Source organism: Somniosus microcephalus, chromosome 34 (genome assembly GCF_052327205.1).
Source record: "Somniosus microcephalus isolate GS21.2 chromosome 34, FLI_Smic_1.0, whole genome shotgun sequence".
NCBI classification, from domain to species: Eukaryota; Metazoa; Chordata; class Chondrichthyes; order Squaliformes; family Somniosidae; genus Somniosus; species Somniosus microcephalus.
The window spans coordinates 9,960,349-9,978,725 of NC_141020.1; the positions used below are offsets into that span (position 1 = coordinate 9,960,349).

General features: G+C 48.2%; 1 protein-coding gene across 1 annotated transcript in view; it reads right to left on the reverse strand.

Moving 5' to 3' along the window:
• prkd2 (protein kinase D2) overlaps window positions 1–11,424 on the reverse strand; it is a 99,353-nt gene extending 87,929 nt beyond the window's left edge. The window contains exon 1 of the mRNA XM_085973368.1: window positions 10,957–11,424. Coding sequence (XP_085829494.1) covers window positions 10,957–11,160 — 204 coding nt within the window. The 5' untranslated portion in view covers window positions 11,161–11,424. The remainder of the gene's footprint in view (window positions 1–10,956) is intronic.
• Between the last annotated feature and the right edge of the window lie 6,953 nt (window positions 11,425–18,377).

Genomic DNA, 18,377 nt, shown 5'->3' on the forward strand with positions numbered 1-18,377 from the left:
CTGGGGGAGGGTCTTTGGGTAGTGATCAAGAGACAGAGTCCCCGAGCTCCAACAAATTGCTTTGTTGAGTTTATTAGCAGGTTAGTACAGGTACATTATTTCCACAGTTTTCCTTTTGGGCTATCTCACTGTTAAAACTTGCAGAAGTTAGGACAAAGGGTCCCGGGACTTTGCCAATACAGTAGTTGCAGAGGTCCCTCGCCCACACAAACACAAGTTTGAAAACCAGTAGTCTAGAAGACCATGTACCCAACTGTCAATGAGTTTTTATGTAAACACACACATACAAAGAAAATAACTTCCTTTTCTATAGCGCCTTTCATGACCTCAATGTCCCAAAGTGCTTTACAACCAATGAAGCACTATTTGAAGTGTAGTCACTGTTGTAATGCAGGAAACGCAGCAGTCAATTTGCACACAGCAAGCTCCCACAAACAGCAATGGGATAATGACCAGATAATCTGCTCATTTGTTTTTTTTTTTTTATGTACAGTTATGTTGGTTTAGAGATAAATGTTGGCCAGGACACCGAGGAGAACTCTACTTCTCCTTTCCAAATAGTGGCCGTGGGAACTTTTATATTCGCTAGAGTTTAGAATATTCGCTAGGAGTTTAGAAGAATGAGTGAGGATCTCATTGAAACTTATAAAATTCTAAAAGGACTAGACAGACTAGATGCAGGAAGGATGTTCCCGATGGTCGGGGGAGTCCAGAACCAGGGGTCACAGTCTAAGGATAAGGGGTAAGCCATTTAGGACTGAGATGAGGAGGAATTTCTTCACCCAGAGAGTGGTGAACCTGTGGAATTCTCTACCACACAGGGCAGTTGAGGCCAATTCATTAAATATATTCAAGAAGGAGTTGGATATATTTCTTGAGGCTAAAGGGATCAAGGGATATGGGGAGAAGGCAGGGACAGGGTACTGAATTTGGATGATCAGCCATGATCTCATTGAATGGCAGAGCGGGCTCAAGGGGCCGAATGGCCTACTCCTGCTCCTATCTTCAATGTTTCTATGTTTTACATCCACCCGAGAGGGCAGACAAGGCCTTGGTTTAACGTCTCATCTGAGGCGGCACTCCTCCCCACCCCCGACAGTGCAGCATGGCACCGGGAGTTTCAGCCAAGACTTAAGAGCAGGAAAACTCCTCTTTCTTACTGCCGATTGTCATCTTGGCTGGGGTCAGCTAGCTCAGCACAAACCAGGGAGTCCAACCAGGCACTCTGCTGGCCCAAACGCCTCAGTATCACACCAGGAAGACCAAAGCCATCTCAATCAACACAAATCGCAGAGGGAAGCCAAACCGCTCAGCCCAGACGAACATTTTGTCTCCTTATACAGCCAGAATGGATGTCGGAACTTGAACAGCTGTTCTTCGTTCACCTAAACACTATCCATAATCTCAACAACGACAAAATGTTCCCCTGGCAACAGGAGGCATAAACTTAACCAATTTAAATGCTCCCTATTCCATGTTGTCAGTACAGTTTCAGTAAAACGCAAGGGTGGGTTTGAAATTTTCATAGCGTCCACTCGAACTGGGGAAACCTCTTCCCCAACAATGCAGTTATATCTCTTGGATTTGCAAGCCGCACTTGTGTCTGGAGAGAATATTTTGAGCAGTGTTACCAAGTTTCCACCAAAATAAATTAAAAAATGAACGGAACTGTGGATTCAATCCCGGAAACATTGGTTGAAAAAAAACCCCTGGGAATCCAATGCAATAACAAACAGAATCTGACTACCTCAAAATAGTCTCCGCATGGTAGCACGCTCAGCTCGGAGTCAGAAGGTTGTGGGTTCAAGTCCCACTCCAGAGACATGAGCACATAATCGAGGCTGACACTCCCAGTGCAGTACTGAGGGAGTAACGCACTGTCGGAGGTGCCGTCTTTCGGATGAGACGTTAAACCGAGGCCCCGTCTGCTCTCTCAGGTGGACGTAACATATCCCACGGGACTATTGCGAAGAGGAGCCGGGATGCTTTCCCCCAAATGTCCCGGCCAATATTTATCCCACAACCCACATCATTAAAGATAGATTATCTGGTCATAAATTGGCTGCTGCGTTTCCTATGTTACAACAGTGACTGCACTTCAAAAAGTACTTCATTGGTTGGAAAGCGCTCTGGGACGTCCCGAGGTCACGAAAGGCGCTATATAAATGCAGGTCTTTCTTTTCTTCACCTCAGTCTCTGTAAATCAAATAGCCCAGGCTATAATGCTAGAGTAGCGTTGTCCAGTATAAATCACTGACCTAGCCACATGCGCGTATTTTAGTTGGAACAAGTCTTACATACACTCTCACAATGCAGGTAAACGTACTTGACGTGTATATTTGCTTAGCTAACATCTACCACCAGTCCGTAACCAAGGAAGTAAAGCACTCACAACGAGCACTCACTCCACTTTTCATTTTACCAACAAACGCACAAAGAGGTTAACGTTCACATCCGTATGCCGTGCGAATGCGAATCATAGAATCTTACCGCACAGAAGGAGGCCATTTGGTCCTTCGTGCCTGCGCCAGCTCTTGGAAAGCGAATATTGAGAATCTTTAGAATATTGAGATCACAGGTCCAACGACGGTGTCTAGGACACATTTCTTTATTTGCTAATCAGAAATGCAATTAGCCACATCTGGCTAGTGGCGAACACACAACACTGCACTACGGATGAAGCACTGGTGCTTCTAGGTTGGTAGAGGACCTTTGTCTTATGGATGTTTAGTGCAAGGCCCATGCTCTCGTACGCTTCGGTGAAGGTGTTGACGATGGTTTGGAGTTCGACCTCCGAGTGAGCGCAGACGCAAGCGTCATCTGCTGTATGCCTCAGAGACATGGACCATGTACAGCAAGCACCTTAAAGCACTGGAGAGGTACCACCAACACTGCCTCTGCAGGTTCCTGCAAATCCACTGGCAGGATAGGCACACCAACGTCAGTGTTCTTGTGCAGGCCAACATCCCCAGCATCGAAGCTTTGACCACACTCGATCAGCTCCAATGGACAGGCCACATCGTCCGCATGCCCAATATGAGACTCCCAAAACAAGCGCTCTACTCGGAGCTCCGGCACGGCAAGAGAGCCCCAGGTGGGCAGAGGAAACGCTTCAAGGAGACCCTCAAAACTTCCTTGAAAAACTGCAACATCCCCACCGACACCTGGGAATCCCTGGGCCCAAGACCGCACAAAGTGGAGGAGAAGCATCCGGGAAGGCGCCGAACATCTCGAGTCTCTTCGCCGGGAGCAAGCGGGAAGCCAAGCGCAAACAGCGGAATGAGCGCACGTCAACCCAAGCACCCCACCCACCCGCCCCTTCAACCACCGTCTGCCCCACCTGTGACAGAGACAGTAGGTCCCGCATTGGACTCATCAGTCACCTGAGAACTCATTTTTAATGTGGAAGCAAGTCATCCTCGGTTCCGAGGGACTGCCTAAGAAGAAGGTGGTGCTTCTAGATCCAGCACTAGCGGAGGCAGCACCAGGAGCAACTCAAGTTTAATTGCCTCAAGTGGAAACCCCTTTCCTGTAGCGCTCGGGGTCACTCGCTACCGTTGTGCGGAGGTCCGGCGCCTCGCTGGCGAGGAATTTTCAGGGATTCCGCAAGTGGTTGCAGTTTAGACTGATGGGACAATGGGTCTGTGCTTGCAATTCCCCGCACCGTGGGCTCCTGACTTCAAATCACACCGCGAGGTGCAGTTTACCAAGGGCAGGCCACTCACTGACCCACCACATGGAAAAAAAAATTGCATTTATATAGCGAGTGTCCCAAAGCAAGAAATATGGTCCTTCGAGCCTGCTCCGCCATTCAATAAGATCATGGCTGATCTTCTACCTCATCTCTACTTTCCCACACTAGCCCCATATCCCTCGATTCCCTAAGTGCCCAAAAGTCTATCGATCTCCGCTTTGAATATATTCAGTGATTGAGCATCCACAGCCCTCTGGGGCAGAGAATTCCAAAGATTCACCACCCTCCGAGTGAAGAAATTGTTCATCTCAGTCCTAAATGGCTGACCCCTTATCCTGAGACTGTGACCCCCATAGTTCTAGAGTCTCCAGTCAGGGGGGAAAAACAGCCTCTCGGTATCAGAATTGCTCTTGAATCGCAGCCACTGTCATTTTTTGCAGGCAAACGCAGCAGCCAGTGTGCGCACAGCACGATCCCACGTCGGCACTGAGTTAATCTGCTTTGGTGGTGTTGGTCGACTTGAGGGGGGGGGGGGGGGCCCGACACTGGCAGAACTTCTTGGCCATCGGGATCCTTTATGTCCACCTGAACAGGCCGATGGTCAGTTTAATGTCCCGCCCAACACTGACAACAGTGGCATATCAGCCTAGATTGTGAACTCCAATCCGTCAGGCGAGGCTTGAACCTACAGCCTTCTGACAGAGGCGAGAGTGCTGCCGCTAACCCAAACAAACAGGTAGTCATACAGTTCTAATTAACAGGGCTCTGTCATTTTCCCTCTGGATGGTGACCACACCTTTTGCTTCTTTTGCAGGCAGACTACAAATCAACATCTCACGGCCAGACAATACCACGATTGAAAAGAAAGTAAAAAGACTTGCATTTCTATAGCGCCTTTCACGACCTCAGGATGTCCCAAAACGCTTTACAGCCAATGAAGTACTTTTGAAGTGTGGTCACTGTTGTAATATAGGAAACGCGGCAGCCAATTTGTGCACAGCAAGCTCCCACAAACAACAATGTGATAATGATCTTAGATGTTATTTTTTTTTTAAGATTTGTTCCTGGGATGTGGGCGCCACTGGCAAGGCCAGCATTTATTGCCTATCCCTAGTTGCCCTCGAGAAGGTGGTGGCGAGTCCCGGTGCACTCCCTCGGTACTGCACTGGGAGTGCCAGCCTAGATTTTTGTGCTCGAGTCTCTGGAGTGGGGACTCGAACCCACAACCTTCTGACTCAGGAGGAGAGAGTGATACCCGATGAGTCACGGTTGACGCTAAGCAAAGAGGCACATGAAGCAACAAGTCTATGGAGAGCCACAGGTTAGAAAGTGACTGGTATGACAACAGCATATTGCACCTATTACCTTAAATAAGCCAAGTGACTGCACGGCTACAGTTACAGCCAAATCAGTAACAGAACAAGTTCTTTTTGCTGCTTTGAGTCAATGTCAAGTGCAACCCAAGCTGGAAATGGAAAAGCACGTTTCACTAAACCAGTAGATCCAATATTGACCTAATGGGTAGACGAGCCATCAAGATGGACATATGATTCAGTTGGGTTTACTTGTAGGATGAATATCCTGCATCCAACAAACCCCCAATATATGAGTGAGTTTTTTTTTTGCATGGAATCAAAACCATCCATCAGTCACCTGGGATCTTTTACATCCACCCGAGAGGGTAGACGGGGCCTCGGTTTAATATCTCGTCCGAAAGGCGGCACCTCCGACGGTGCAACACACTCCCTCAGTACTGCACTAAAAGTGTCAGCCTCCTAGATTATGTGCTCAAGTCTCTGGACTGGTCGCACAATCTTTGACTCGGAGGCAAGAGTGCTACCCACTGCGCCACGGCTGCGATCAGGGAAGTTCCAGGTTCAATTACTGGTCTGCGCTGAGTTAGTTTCACTTTTTTGCGAGATGGTCCGGCAGATAATTCCTACGTTGCAACAGTGACCACACTTCAAAAGTATTTAATTGGCTGTAAAGCGCTTTGGGAAGTCTGGAGGTGCTGAAAGGTGCTATAGAAATGCAAGTCTTTCTTTTACACTTCAAGGGTACATAATAGAGGTCCCACCCTGTATAACTCGAGCGAGACACTGACACGTGATAGTGAGCTGCACAAAATTCTACAGGACCTGGTGATGCTCGGTCCAAGGAGTGGTGATCAATTAAGGCAATTCATTTGACGGGACATTAAAAAATATCAGCCTAAATTTCAACGTAAGATCGATCTCCTGCGTGCCAGCTGACTTGGATCAGCTGACATGCAACAGAGGAGAAATTTGGATCTTGCCCATCTTGTCTCTCCGCTCCATGCCCTTTATCCTTCCCACCCAATTTGAACCACAGCTTTGTGGGAAACATGGAACAGAATGGTTAACAGTGGAGACAAAGAGAGCGAGAGAGAGACAGGCAGAGAGAGAGAGAGTGCCAGAGAGAGAGTGTGCCAGAGAGAGAGAGGCAGAGAGAGAGAGAGAGAGAGAGGCACATACACACACACAGTCAAAGAGAGGACAGGGAGAGAGAGAGAGAGAGAGAGGCGAGAGAGAGAGCCAGGCAGACACACACAGATACGGAGACACACACAGACAGAGACAACAGGGTGTCGCAGTTATTTGCAGCAACAAGTTCTGAGGTGCGGTTTTAATAATTGTACCTTAGATTTTAAAGTAAAGCACCCCCCCCCCCTCTCGTAAGGACGCTATCTTGCACAGAATTAAAACAGACCAAGAGTCTCAGGTCGGACCCCTGACCGGTTCAGAGTTCAGAGTTCATTCACCTCAGGCAAGGCAGCAACTGAGGCGCCACGGAGCTGCGCTCTTAATCCTGTTCATTATCCAGTGACCACACTTAACAGATAAATGTACATGTGTTGAGGTCAGATGAGGACAGATGCAGGCTCGGCTGTGATGTCCGTTTGTGTCAGCTGTGGCTAACACTCTCGCCTCAGTCAGAAGGTCGTGGGTTCAAGTCCCACTCCAGGAACTTGAGCACATAATCTAGGCTGAAACTCCCAGTGCGGTACCGAGGGAGTGCTTTCCTGTCAGAGGTGCCGTCTTTCAGCGGAGACATTAAACCAAGGCCCCGTCTGCCCTCTCTGGTAGACACAAAAGCTCCTATGTCAGCCATGGCTCAGTGGTTAGGAGCGCTCTTGCCTCTGGGTCAGAAGGTTGTGGGTTCAGGTCCCAATCCAGAGACCTGAGCACAAAGATCCAGGCTAACACTCCAGTGCAGTACTGAGGAAGTGCTGCACTGTCGGGTGAGACGTTAAAACGAGGCCCCATCTGCTCTCTCGTGCAGATCCCATGGTGCTATTTTGAAGAAGAGCAGGGGAGTTATCCCCGGTGTCCTGGCCAAAATTTATCCCTCAATCAACATCACGAAAACCAGATTTTTTAAATTTTCTTTTAAATTCAGTCATGGGATGTGGGCGTCGCTGGCAAGGCCAGCATTTATTGCCCGTCCCCAATTGCCCTCGAGAAGGTGGTGGTGAGCCGCCTCCTTGAACCGCTGCAGTCCGTGTGGTGAAGGTACTCCCACAGTGCTGTTGGGTAGGGAGTTCCAGGATTTTGACCCAGTGACGATGAAGGAGCGGCCGATATATTTCTAAGTCAGGATGGTATGTGACTTGGAGGTGGTGGCGTTCCCATGCACCTGCTGCCCTTGTCCTTCTAGGTGGAAGTGGTCGCGGGTTTGGGAGGTGCTGCCGAAGAAGCCTTGGCGAGTTGCTGCAGTGCATCTTGTAGATGGTACACACTGCAGCCACTGTACGCTGGTGGTGGAGGGAGTGAATGTTTAAGGTGGTGGATGGGGTGCCAATCAAGCGGGCTGCTTTGTCCTGGATGGTGTCGAGCTTCTTGAGTGTTGTTGGAGCTGCACTCATCCAGGCAAATGGAGAGTATTCCATCACACTCCTGACTTGTGCCTTGTAGATGGTGGAAAGGCTTTGGGGAGTCAGGAGGTGAGACACTCACCGCAGTATACATAGCCTCTGACCGGCTTTTGTTGCCACAGTATTGATGTGGCTGGTCCAGTTAAGTTTTGGTCAATGGTGACCCCCAGGATGTTGATGGTGGGGGATTCGGCGATGGTAATGCCGTTGAATGTCAAGGTGCGGTGGTTAGACTTTTGCTTGTTGGAGATAGTCATTGCCTGGCACTTCTGTGACGTGAATGTTACCTGCCACTTTTAGGTACGCCTGGTGCTGCTCCTGGCATGCTCTTCTACACTCCTTATTGAACCAGGGTTGGTCCCCTGGCTTGGTGGTAATGGTAGAGTGAGGGATATGCTGGGCCATGAGGTTACAGATTGTGGTGGAATACAATTCTGGTGCTGCTGATGGCCCACAACGCCTTATGGTTGCCCTGTTTTGAGCTGCTAGATCTGTTCTAAATCTATCCCATTTAGCACGGTGGTGCTGCCACACAACACGATGGAGGGTGTCCTCAGTCTGAAGATGGGTCTTCATCTCCACAATGACTGTGCGGTGGTCACTGCTACCAATAGTGTAATGGACAGATACATCTGCGACAGGTAGATTGGTGAGGACGAGGTCAAGTAGGTTTTTTCCCTCGTGTTGGTTCTCTCACCACCTGCCGCAGGCCCAGACTGGCAGCTATGTCCTTCAGGACTTGGCCAGTAGTGGTGCTACCGAGCCACTCTTGGTAATGGACATTGAAGTCCCCCACCCTGAGTATATTCTGTGCCCTTGCTACTCTCAGTGCTTCTTCCAAGTGGTGTTCAACATGGAGGAGTACTGATTCATCAGCTGAGGGAGGGCGGTAGGTGGTAATCAGCAGGAGGTTTCCTTGCCCATGCTTGACCTGAAGCCATGAGACTTCATGGGGTCCAGAGTCAATGCTGAGGACTCCCAGGGCCACTCCTTCCCGACTGTATACCACTGTGCTGCCTCCTCTGGTGGGTCTGTCCTGCCGGTGGGACAGGACATACCCAGGGATGGTGATGGAGGAGTCTGGGACATTGGCTGAAAGGTATGATTCTGTGAGTATGACTATGTCAGGCTGTTGCTTGACTAGTCTGTGGGACAGCTCTCCCAATTTTGGCACAAGTCTCCAGATGTTGGTGAGGAGGACTTTGCAGGGTTGACTGGGCTGGGTGTGTCGTTGCCTTGTCCATAGCCAGTGCCGAAGTCGATGCCGAGTGGTCTGTCCGGTTTCATTCTTATTATTGCATTTTGTAGTGGTTTGTTACAACTGAGTGGCTTGCTGGGCCATTTCAGAGGAGCAGTTAAGAGTCAACCACATTGCTGTGGGTCTGGAGTCACAGATAGGCCAGACCAGGTAAGGATGGCAGATTTCCTTCCCTAAAAAAGGACATTAGTGAACCAGATGGGTTTTTAACGACAATCTGATAGTTTCATGGTCACCATTACTGACACTAGCTTTTTATTCCAGATTTATTTAATTAACTGAATTTAAATTCCCCAGCTGCCAAAAAACATGATCTGGTCTTCAAAAGTACTTCATGGGCGGTAAAGCGCTTTGGTACATCCTAAGGTTGTGAAAGGCACTATATAAATGCAGGTCTTTCTTTTTGGTGGAGGCGTCATCTTTTGGATGAGACGCTAAACAGAAGATAGCACCAAGAGCAGCAGCGAAGTCCTCTCTGTGTCCCCCCTCAACCAACACCACAATTAACTGGTCATTTGCCTCATAGTTGTCTGTGGGACCTTGCTGAGCGCAAACTGGCTGCCGCTTTTCCCTGCGCAACAGTCAAAACATAATTCGTTCGTTGTGAAGCCCGCTGGGATGTCCCGAGGATGGTTATTAAGGTGCCAAATAAATACCACAGTTGAATAGCTTGGCAACGCTCAAGTGTCTAGGCTCACCTAAGCAACAGGCAAAGTTTGACGAGGGGTGGGGGTGGGGGGGGCAGCCAGAGACCACAGCTCTGTAGGGGTCCGTGCCTTAAAAGGGGAGGTAGCAAGAAAATGGAAAGGGGAAAAAAAACTTTAAAAAAAAAATTAAACCAGTTTATGCTAAAATTAGTAAAACTAACAGCCACTAGAATCATACAGCTCAGAAGGAGGCCATTCAGCCCATTGCATCTGTGCTGGCTCTGTGAAAGAGCTGTCCAATTAGTCCCACTCCCCCCTGCTCTTTCCCCAAAGCCCTGCAAATATTTCCTTTTCAAGTGTTTATCCAACTCCCTTTTGAAAGTTACTATTGAATCTGCTTCCACCGCCCTTTCAGGCAGCGCGTTCCAGATCACAACAACCCGCTGCGTAAAAATAAATCTCATCTCTCCCTCTGGTTCTTTTGCTAATTATCTTTTTTTTAAGTTATCTTAGAAGGGTTACTGTCGGCAGCCCTGTACATTCTCGACGAACAGCTGCAACAGGGCTGTGCCCAGTGCCTAGATAGGATGGGCGTCAACGTCAAAGATCACCTCATGCAGCCCACGTTTCAGGACCTCAACTGAATGCAGATATTCATCATCAACACTCGAAACTAGCCCCCCTCCCCATCTCCTGCTGACAACTCAGGATTAACTGATACCGACCAAGAAAGCAACTGCAGCCATTCAACTTGAAACCCATCTGAAAACCCACTCTCAAAAAGTAGAGAGTGACAATATAATTCGTTAAACTTAAAAACTAACTTTTAAAACTAACTTTTAAAACTAATAATCAGATCTCTATGGAAAGATGTTTCTCATCGAATTACAGTGTAGAACTGTTTAAAAAATGGTTAGAAAAAAACTATATCATCTCAAATCCTTGATTTTTCTATGTTCAGAGACTTCACACAGCCCAGCGGAATTGAAGTTAAACGCCATCGCATACATCCCAGGCGAAGGTCGGGAATAAATGGTTTTAAAACTATTTTAAAATTGGAACTATTGGAAAAACACAAACACACACGTTTAGATCCTCAAAAGACTGGCGCAGCGGCAGGAAATGATTGAAAATTGCCAACAGATCAAATCAGATCCTTCCTTGCTGAACGACTGCGAGATGAAAGCTGCCAGCCAAACACGCCAGGAGAGGCACAGCAAGATCCCAAAACACACACACACACACACACAAACAAAAACACTTTTTTGCAAATTACGTGAAACAAAAGAAACTTTTCTGCAAGTTATGTGAAAAATAACTTTTTAGCAAGTTTCAAAGTGAAATTGACACATTTAACCCGTCCGGAGTTGCTTTTAAGATGTATTTAACACAAAACTGAGTGTATTTCTCCGACTTTCACCCCAAGTGTCTGATAACTTGTAAAAACAAGGTGGTTCCTTACCTTCTGGTCCACGATGGAGCAGGCAAGTTCCTTGACTCTCGCTAAGGTGCTGTCTCCACAGGTTGACAGCAGCACAGATTCCCTAGTCAGCCCTATCTGGATAATGAACGAGGTCCCCAGGCAGCCTGGCGGGCAGGGGCTATTGAGCCCTGGTCCCAGGGAAGTGGCGGGGCTGGAGGGACAGGCAACAGGTACAGAACTCATCACCTGCACCCCCAGTGACAGGGGAGACTCCCGGAGACAGGCAGGAGGGAGGAGACAAAAAGAATAAAGGGAACTGAAAAGGCAAGGCAGAAATTCACAAAGGAACTTCAGAAACAGCCTCAAACTACATCAAAGCAAACTTTTCTTTGCAAACACTCTCCCCGCTGCACCCTCTAAGCAAATTCACTCTGTTTTGATAGATTAAAGCAACAAAATGGCGTCAAATATAAAAACAGGAAACACCCTGTCAGTCAGCCTAACCTCTCTGAGTTCTTCAATAACTTATTAGCTTATTATGCAGAGGGAGGCGGGACAGACAGGGCTCCAGCCAATCAGAAAGGCTCTGTCTGCAGCAGCCAATGAGTGCTGATGGGGCGGTGTTTGCTCTTGGTTCTCACACTCGGACTTGAGGAACATCGGAACAGGAGGAGGCCATTCAGCCCCTTGAGCCTGTTCCTCCATTCAATGAGACCATGGCTGATCTGCGACCTAACTCCATCTACCCGCCTTTGCCCCATTTCCCTTAGTACCTTTGGTTAACAAAAATCTATCAAACTCCGATTTAAAATTAACAATTGATCCAGCATCAATTGCTGCTTGCGGAAGAGAGTTCCTAACTTCTACCACCCTTTGTGTTTCCTAACGTCACTCCTGAAAGATCTGGCTCTAATTTTTAGACTATGCACACCTCCCCCCCGCCGCTGTCCTAGAATGACCAGCCAGCGGAAATAGTTTCTCTTTCAGGAGATAAGATTTATTACACTGACTTCTTCCTAATCTGGTTAAAAGCACAGACTGCTTTCTTCATCCTGATATGATTGAAACTTATTTTTTTTATATCGAGCCAAACCCTCCAGGATGTTGATCCAGTGAATAGCTGAGCTTGGCAGACCAGTTTTCATCATCCGTCTGAGCTTAATTCATTAATCTCTCCCTGGGAGTTACCCTCAATATCCTTAGGCTTCCCCAACACAATAGCCAGTCGTCACCTGTGGCTAATTGGCAATCCAGATGTGGCCAACTGCATTTTTTATTAATAAATAAAAAATGAGTAATAGGTACTGTCACTGTGCATGTGATCATACCATGCGAAGATTAGTATTAAGAATAAAAGACTTGCATTTTGATAGCGCCTTTCATTACCTCAGGAGGTCCCAAAGAGCTTTACAGCCAATGAAGTACTTTTGAAGTGTAGTCACTGTTGTAATGTAGGAAATGCGGCAGCCAATTTGCGCACAGCAAGCTCCCACAAATAGCAATGTGATGATGACCAGATCATCGTTTTTTTAGTGATGTTGATTCAGGAATAGTGGCCAGGAGACGGGTGGGGAGAACTCCCCCCGATCTTCTTCGAAATAGTGACTTGGGGTCTTCTACATCCACCCGAGAGAGCAGACGGGGCCTCGATTTAAAGTCTTATCCAAAAGACGGCACCTCTGACAGTGTAGCACTCCTTCAGTACTGCACTGGAGTGTCAGCCTAGATTTTGTGCTCAAGTCCCTGGAGTGGGACTTGAACCCACGGCCTTCTGACTCAAAGGCAAGAGCCACAGCTGAGACCACATTGGGAGTGTCCTCAAATTCGGCTGCCCTCAAAAGTTTGTCACCATCCTCCGCCTGCTTCATGACGACATGCAAGCCGTGATCCTGACCAACGGATCCACCACAGACTCAATCCACGTACAGACCGGGGTCAAGCAAGGCTGTGTCATCGCACCAACACTCTTCTCAATCTTCTTGGCTGCAATGCTCCATCTCACCCTCAGTAAGCTCCCCACTGGAGTGGAGCTAATCTACAGAACAAACGGGAAATTGTTCAACCTCCGTCGCCTCCAATCCAGATCCAAGGTCATCCCATCCTCTGTCATCGAATTACAGTATGCAGACGACGCTTGCGTCTGCGCACACTCTGAGGCCGAACTCTAAACCATCATCAACACCCTCACAGAAGCGTACGAGAGCATGGGCTTACACTAAACATCCGTAAGACAAAGGTCCTCTACCAACCTGCCCCCGCCACACAGTACTGCTCCCCGATTATCAAAATCCATGACGAGGCCTTGGACAACATGGACCACTTTCCATACCTCGGGAGCCTATTGTCAATAAGGGCAGAGATCCTGCAAATCCATTGTTCTCGCTCAGGCCAACATCCCCAGCATCGAAGCTTTGATCAGCTCCGATGGACGGGCCACATCGTCCGCATGCCCAATACGAGACTCCCAAAACAAGTGCTCTACACGGAGCTCCGACACGGCAAGAGAACCCCAGGTGGGCAGAGGAAACGCTTCAAGGACACCCTCAAAGCCTCCTTGAAAAAGTGCAACATCCCCACCAACACCTGGGAATCCCTGGCCCAAGACTGCACAAAGTGGAGGAGAAGCATCCGGGAAGGCAGCGAACACCTCGAGTCTCTTCGCCGGGAGCAAGCGGAAGCCAAGCGCAAACAGCGGAAGGAGCGCATGTCATCCCAAGCACTCCACCCACCCACCCCTTCAACCACCATCTGCCCCACCTGTGACAGAGACTGTAGGTCCCGCATTGGACTCAACAGTCACCTGAGAACTCATTTTTAGTTCCGAGGGACTGCCTAAGAAGAAGAAGAGTACTGCATGCAGTTTTGGTCTCCCTATTTCAGAAAGGATTGGAGCAGGTTCAGAGTAGAGCTACATGTTTGATCCCAGAACTTAAGAGTTTGATGTATGAGGAAAGATTGAAAGAAGACTGAGAGTGGATATTATAGAGGTGTTTAAAATTATGAACGGTTTGGATAAATACTTGAGGGAAAAACAATTACAGGGCTATGGGGAAACAGCAAGGGAGTAAGATTAATTGGATAGCTCTACCAAAGAGCTGGCACAGGCATGATGGGCCGAATGGCCTCCTTCTGTGCTGTATCTTTCTATGAAATGCTGGAGGAACTTTTTTTACTAAAAGAATGGTAAACATGCGGCGCAGGTGTTGCAACATAAATCTTAACGGGTTTCAAGAAGGAACTAGTCAGGTTCTGGCCAACAAATGGGTTTCAGGGTTATTAGTAATGCACCAAGGGACTACAGGTGGCAGGTGGGCTAGATGGACCCAGTGTCTGCTCCTGCCAGGCACACAGAGTGGGCAAGTTGCCAGAAGGCAGGGGGTTTGCCCGTCTACAGGAACTATGCACAACAGTGTTGGTCAGCACTGCACCTTGCGATTTTTAACGTTTATTTTTTCCCCATGGCCCTAGGGAATATATTTCTTTGAGTTACGGAAACATTCTTTTACTAAACAGGCATTTATAAAGCAAGGTGTGACAGACAGAGAAAATGCACTCCCTGGATGGAACGTTCCATTGCAGCATACTCTGAATTAATAGAAAAATAGAACAAGTTGGGTTAATACCCTACTCTACACACTCTTAATGACATATGAAAAGAAAGGCTTGCATTTATATAGCGCCTTTCACAACCACTGGACATCTCAAAACGCTTTACAGCCAATTAAGTACTTTTGGAGTGAAGTCACCTGCTGTAATGTGGGAAACGCGGCAGCCAATTTGCACACAGCAAGCTCCCACAAACAGCAATGTGATAATGACCAGATCATCTGTTTTTGTTATGTTGATTGAGGAATAAATATTGGCCAGGACACCGGGGATAACGCCCCTGCACTTTTTCGAAATAGTGCCATGGGATCTTTTACGTCCACTTGAGAGAGCAGATGGGGCCTCGGTTTAACATCTCATCCAAAAGACAGCACCTCCAACAGTGAAGCACTCCATCAGCACTGCACTAGAGTGTCAGCCTGGAGTTATGTGCTCAAGTCCCTGGAGTGGAACTTGAACCCACAACCTTCTGACTCAGAGGCAAGTGTGCTACCCACCGAGCCATGGCTGACAAGGGTGAAAAAGGACCAGCAGCTCATTAAGTTCACCCCAGCTTGCAGCCTCTTTCACCATCCTCCCATTCCATGTGCTCTCCAGTTACAGGCAAAAAAAAAACGAATAAAAAAAACCTACAGAAATACAGGAAAAACTGGAAAATTCCTCTAGAGTGTCCACTGTGTCAGCCAATGAGTTAGAGGCATGGCGGGACTTATGGCAGGACTCAAAGTCTATTTACTCAGAGTCTGTTTAAATTGAGCGCTGCAGCAAACAGTCTACAGTGTCTATTTAAAAAGCGTCTCTATGAATTACATGCAAACAGTACTCACGAATGAAACTACAGCAAAGTCTCCCAATTAAAGCAGGGTGATTTCTCCAGAAAAATGCAGTGAGTGGAGGATAGTTACAGAACACAAATTATGTGCTTAAAAAAGATCCTGCTGTAAGTCACTTACAGCAGGCGTGATTGATGGGGGGAATTACCCAATCATCTCCATTCTGGCCGGGAATAGTCGTCACTGTACGCAACCATTTTATGCCTGAAAGTGTCACTGAACCACGGCTTTTTTTTATTTGTTTATGGGATCTGGGCGTCGCTGGCAAGGCCAGCATTTATTGCCCATCCCTAATTGCCCTTGAGAAGGTGGTGGTGAGCCGCCTTCTTGAACCGCTGCAGCCCGTGTGGTGATGGTACTCCCACAGTGCTGAGTGCACAGTAGGGAGTTCCAGGATTTTGACCCAGCGACGATGAAGGATCGGCCGATGTACTTCTAAGTCAGGATGGTGTGTGACTTGGAGGGGAACTTGGAGGTGGTGGTGTTCCCATGCGCCTGCTGCCCTTGTCCTTCTAGGTGGAAGAGATCGCGGATTTTGGAGGTGCTGCCGAAGAAGCCTTGGCGAGCTGCTGCCATGCATCTTGTAGACGGTACACACTGCAGCCACGGTACGCCGGTGGTGGAGGGAGTGAATGTTTAAGATGGTGGATAGGGTGCCAATCAAGCGGGCTGCTTTGACCTGGATGGTGTCGAGCTTCTTGAGTGTTGTTGGAGCTGCACTCATCCAGGCAAGTGGAGAGTATTCCATCACACTCCTGACTTGTACCTTATAGACGGTGGCACCTAATTAGGGCGGTGCCGTCTTTCAGATGAGACGTTAAACTGAGGCCCCGTCTGCCCTCTCAGGTGGACGTAAAAGATCGCATGGCACTTTTGAAGAAGAGCAGGGGAGTTATCCCCGGTGTCCTGGGGCCAAATCTATCCCTCAACCAGCGTTGCTAAAAAAAACCCAGATAATTTGGTCATTATCACATTGCTGTTTGTGGGAGCTTGCTGTGCGCAAATTGGCTGCCGCATTTGCTACATTACAACAGTGACTTCAAAAAGTACTTTATTGGCTGTGAAGTGCTTTGGCGCATCCTGAGGTTACGAAAGACGCAGTTTAAATGCAAGTCTTTCGTTCTTTCTTGCACTGCGGCCTGGGTCTGGAGCTGGAGCTCGGGCTGGGGCTTGGGCCTAGAGTGTGTGCCTGGGGCTGGGCCTGAGTCATTTTATAATGAACACCTGGGTGAACAGCACAGGCACTTGCCAGGACATCCTCACAAGTGGGGAATTCCTAATGCAGCAAGTACAGCGCTCTGGGAAGAGCCAGGAATTGGCAGGAGATTGGGAGACCTGGCATAAACAGGGTCTCGGCTGCTGTGGGATATGCAAGGAACTGTTAAGTTTATCTTTAGTAGCACCGTACCTCCCTCCCTCTCTAAGACGCTCCTTAAAACCTACCTCTTTGGTCACCTGTCCTAATTATCTCCTTATGTGGCTCGGTGTCAAATTTTGTCTTGATAACGTTCCTGTGAAGTGCTTTGGGGTGTTTTATTACATTAAAGGCGCTATTGTTGCTGTTGTTACAGGAGGCTTGATGCATGATTGAGGGAGAAGGGAATAGAGAGACACAGGGGTCTGGGTCTGGAAGAGGTCATTAGAATGGGAGGAGGCTCGTGTGGTGTATACTTAGTTGTCCACGACGGACATCACCATCGCAGGTGTGGAAGGTGCTGCCACATTCCAAAGCCACCTTCAGTCGCCGTTTCCTCCTACAATCTAAAAACCTTTAAAACCCCATCTGGTTATCACCCACATTACCCTGTCTTCATGCCTGCTTTTTTTTTACGCTTGGCGTCCTGCAACTGCGACACTCAAACTTGGTTTCTCAATAATAAAAGAACATAAGATCGTAAGAAATAGGAGCAGGAGTCGGCCATTCGGCCCCTCGAGCCTGCTCCGCCACTCAATAAGATCATGGCTGATCTTCGACCTCAACTCCACTTTCCTGCCCTATCCCCATATCCCTTAATATTCAAAAATCTATCGATCTCTGACTTGAATATACTCAACGACCGAGCCGCCACAGCCCTCTGGGGTAGAGAATCCCAAAGATTCACCGCCCTCTTGAGTGAAGAAATTTCTCCTCATCTCAGTCCTAAATGGCCGGCCCCTTATTCTGAGACTTGTGTGACCCCCTGGTTCGAGACTCCCCCAGCCAGGGGGGAAACATCCTCCCTGCATCTACCTTGTCGAGCCCTGTAAGAATGTCAAAAGAAAACTAAGTTAAACGCAGGTCACGGTATCGGGATGTGTTTGGAGTGAGGCAGCCACAAATAGGGTTGCCAACTCTGGTTGGACATCGTTCTGGAGGTTCCAACACGCAACGTTTTGGCTCCAACCACCCCGACCCCACACTCCCCCAACATGTCCGTCCTCGCAGCAGCCGCCCTCCCACACCAATTGGAAAGCGAACACACTCCTCATTACCTAATTGGATAATTATTGAGAGTCCGTCAAACAGTCTTTAACCCCCCCCAACATCTCCAATATTTTTATAACTAATAAACAAATGTATTCAAAGAAAATGGAAACACTCTGTACAGGAAACTTTGTGCTATCTGCACCGACGGGACCGAGCTGTTGCTGTCCCATCAAAACTGCCGGGCAAACCAGCGCTAATGTTGAAACATACGGAGATTTTGAGCTCCGTATCTGGCAACAAACCCTGTTGCTTAACAACAGCTTCTAAACAGTCGGCCGTACCTTGCAAGCGTCTCTGTAGCTTAGCAACAGCTTCAGCGAGACCTTGCAGAGCCTGACTGGTGGAAAAAAAAGCAACGAAAAGAAAAAAAACTTAACGAAACGACTCCTGATTTTTGCCGGTGGCTCGAGCATTCCGGACAGTTAACCTCCGGATAAACCAAAGTTTCCTGTATTTTTTGGGCCCCCACCCCCACCATGATTTTTCTCCTCGGGTTTTGCTCGCGCCGGCCTCCTTGGAGATTAACCTTTAATTCCTGGAGACCCCAGGGCAAT